Source organism: Fragaria vesca, unplaced genomic scaffold (assembly GCF_000184155.1).
Source record: "Fragaria vesca subsp. vesca unplaced genomic scaffold, FraVesHawaii_1.0 scf0513038, whole genome shotgun sequence".
Lineage (NCBI taxonomy): Eukaryota > Viridiplantae > Streptophyta > Magnoliopsida > Rosales > Rosaceae > Fragaria > Fragaria vesca.
This window is the reverse complement of record NW_004443433.1, coordinates 8,628-10,924: the sequence shown is the minus strand read 5'-3', so window position 1 is coordinate 10,924 and position 2,297 is coordinate 8,628. Positions and strand designations below refer to the sequence as shown.

Below are 2,297 nucleotides of genomic sequence, written 5' to 3'. Positions count from 1 at the left end.
AATCATAACAATACAACATCCCATGCACCACACAGGCCCTCCCTCTCCACCCCATATTCATCCTCTTCTCCACTCCCTCCCAAACTCGGGTTTTTGGGTCGTAAACCACCCCATCTTGATCCGCCAGCGCATAAACCCTCCCGCCGATCATCGCACTCGCGTTCATCCACTTCCCCCGAACCTCCACCGGACTCGCCATCGCCTCCTAGCAACCCGTACTCCGATCCAAAGCCTCGGCCCAACACTCCGACCTGTCCACGAGTCTGTCACGCAATCGCCGATCACGTACGTACACTCTCCCGTCCACAACCCCTGCCGCGGAAAACTCACACGCCACCAGCATCGACGACCCGGAGCGCCACGTGTGGAAGCGGTAGTCGAGGATCCATACATTATTGGACAGTGTGTCGTTGACGGACTCATCGAGGACATAGATTGAAGAACCGACGAAGGCGTAGGCGGCCCTGACGGAGGGGATAGAGATGGGAGGGATCGGGACGAGGAGGCGAGCGGCAGCGTTGAGGGGGTTGGGGTTTTGGTAGAGGGCGAACCAAGTGGAGTGGTGGTCCGAGGAGCGGAGGGAGAGGTAGAGGAGGTGTTGGGCAGAGTTGAGGAGGGAGCGGGTGGTGAAGAAAAAATGTGAGGAGAGGAGAGAGCGAATGGGTTTGGATAGGACTGAGAAGATTGGGTGGTAGTGGTCTGAGATTAAAAGGTTATTTTTGTCATTACACATTTTTTTGATGGGCCTCATGCTGGCCACGTCAGCAAACAGACGGCACAGTTACGGAAATTGGCCTCCGGCCTTTCCTTGGTAGCGAAATTAAAGTTTGGGTACCACATTGATAGTTTTTAAAGTTTGGGTACCACATTGACCGTGCCACAAAAGTTGGGGTACCGGCGCTGTATTTTACTCTTATTATTTTGTGATGTGATATTGAACAGTCAAACTGGGTTCCAAGCCTTTGGCCGGGTGATTGGTTACGGTTAGGAATAGAGCTCTAGTCCGTCTGTCGGTGTAGGTCATGGGAGATACCTTATGGTATCTGGGACCCATGGGTGCACAAATTGTTGTTGTAGGTTATGAGAGGTATTTCTTAATATCTAGGACTCATGGGTACATGTTATTTGTGAAAGTGTTGAAAATGGGGTTTTAACTTTGTTATTAATTGTTGTCATTTAACTTGTTTTGAGTATCTCCTGAACTATGCTTAATGCAGGAGATTCTTCAATTCTTATTGTGTGAATTTTGAGTGGAATTTCCTGAACTATCTTTATTTGCAGGATTTTCTTATGATTGATTGTTTTGTGAATTGTTATGTTTTCTTAATTTCTCTCTTTGAATTTTTATTGTTGAGGCAATTCCTGAACTAAGTTCTAAGCAGGAATTTTCGGTTTTATTTTGTGTGATGTTGGGTAGAGCTATATTTTAAGAGTTACTCATACGGGCTTTTTAGCTTACCGAGTTTGTTGTTTACAACCCAGTGCACCAATTTATGGTGTAGGGGTTAGACCTGCAGGTGTTAATCAGCAGGGTTGAAACGGTGGCTTAGGAGCTGGGTTTTAGACAATGTACAATTATTTGTATACTTTGTTATTTTGTCTTTAAGCTCTTGTGAGCAACGTCTTTATTTCTAGACTTTTGAAGTTGCTGACATTTACATTTCCAGTATTTACTTTTAGTTTGTTAGTTGCTGAGCAGGTTTTGGGATATTAAGATTTTAAGTTATATCATGCCCAAATTTTTGAAATTTTATCCTTCGAAAATTGGGGCGTGACATTCGCCGTCGTCTCTACTTCATTGCTGGACAGGTGGTGTATCGAGTGGCGCCGCCATGAGGGATAAATCGAGCTCCAAAACTCCGCCGGTTCGGATTCGGTGTCGATCGAATTTCTCCTTCCTTAGGTCACCATTTGGTGAGTTCTATATATGGATAAGTTGAGTTTGATTAGTACTACATTCCCCTAAAATTTGGTAGCTCGATTCGGTGTGTGTGAGGAGAATCGAAGATTTGAAGTTTTTAGGGTTTAAAATTGAGGATTTTTATATTTTGATTCAATTGACCTGTTTAGGCTTAGAATTGAGCTTGGACTTCTTCTAGAAAGTTGTTCGAAATGTTAAGAGGAAGATTCTGTCAAATTTTGGTGGTGATTGGAGGTGGCCTAAAGTTTCTGCAGTTTTTTTTTTCAAAAACCAGCAACTTTAGCCGACGATATTTAAATACTTTAGCCGACGATATTTAAATACTTTAGCCGAAGATATTCGTTGGCTATAGTATTTTTTTATTTTTTATAAGGTT

General features: G+C 43.8%; 1 protein-coding gene across 1 annotated transcript; it reads right to left on the bottom strand.

Annotated features, from left to right (window-relative positions):
* Positions 1 to 205: 205 nt before the first annotated feature.
* Positions 206 to 733, bottom strand: LOC101307455 (F-box/kelch-repeat protein SKIP6-like). Its single transcript, XM_004309702.1, has one exon. The coding sequence runs from the start codon at positions 731 to 733 to the stop codon at positions 206 to 208; it is 528 nt and encodes a 175-aa protein (XP_004309750.1).
* Positions 734 to 2,297: the final 1,564 nt, after the last annotated feature.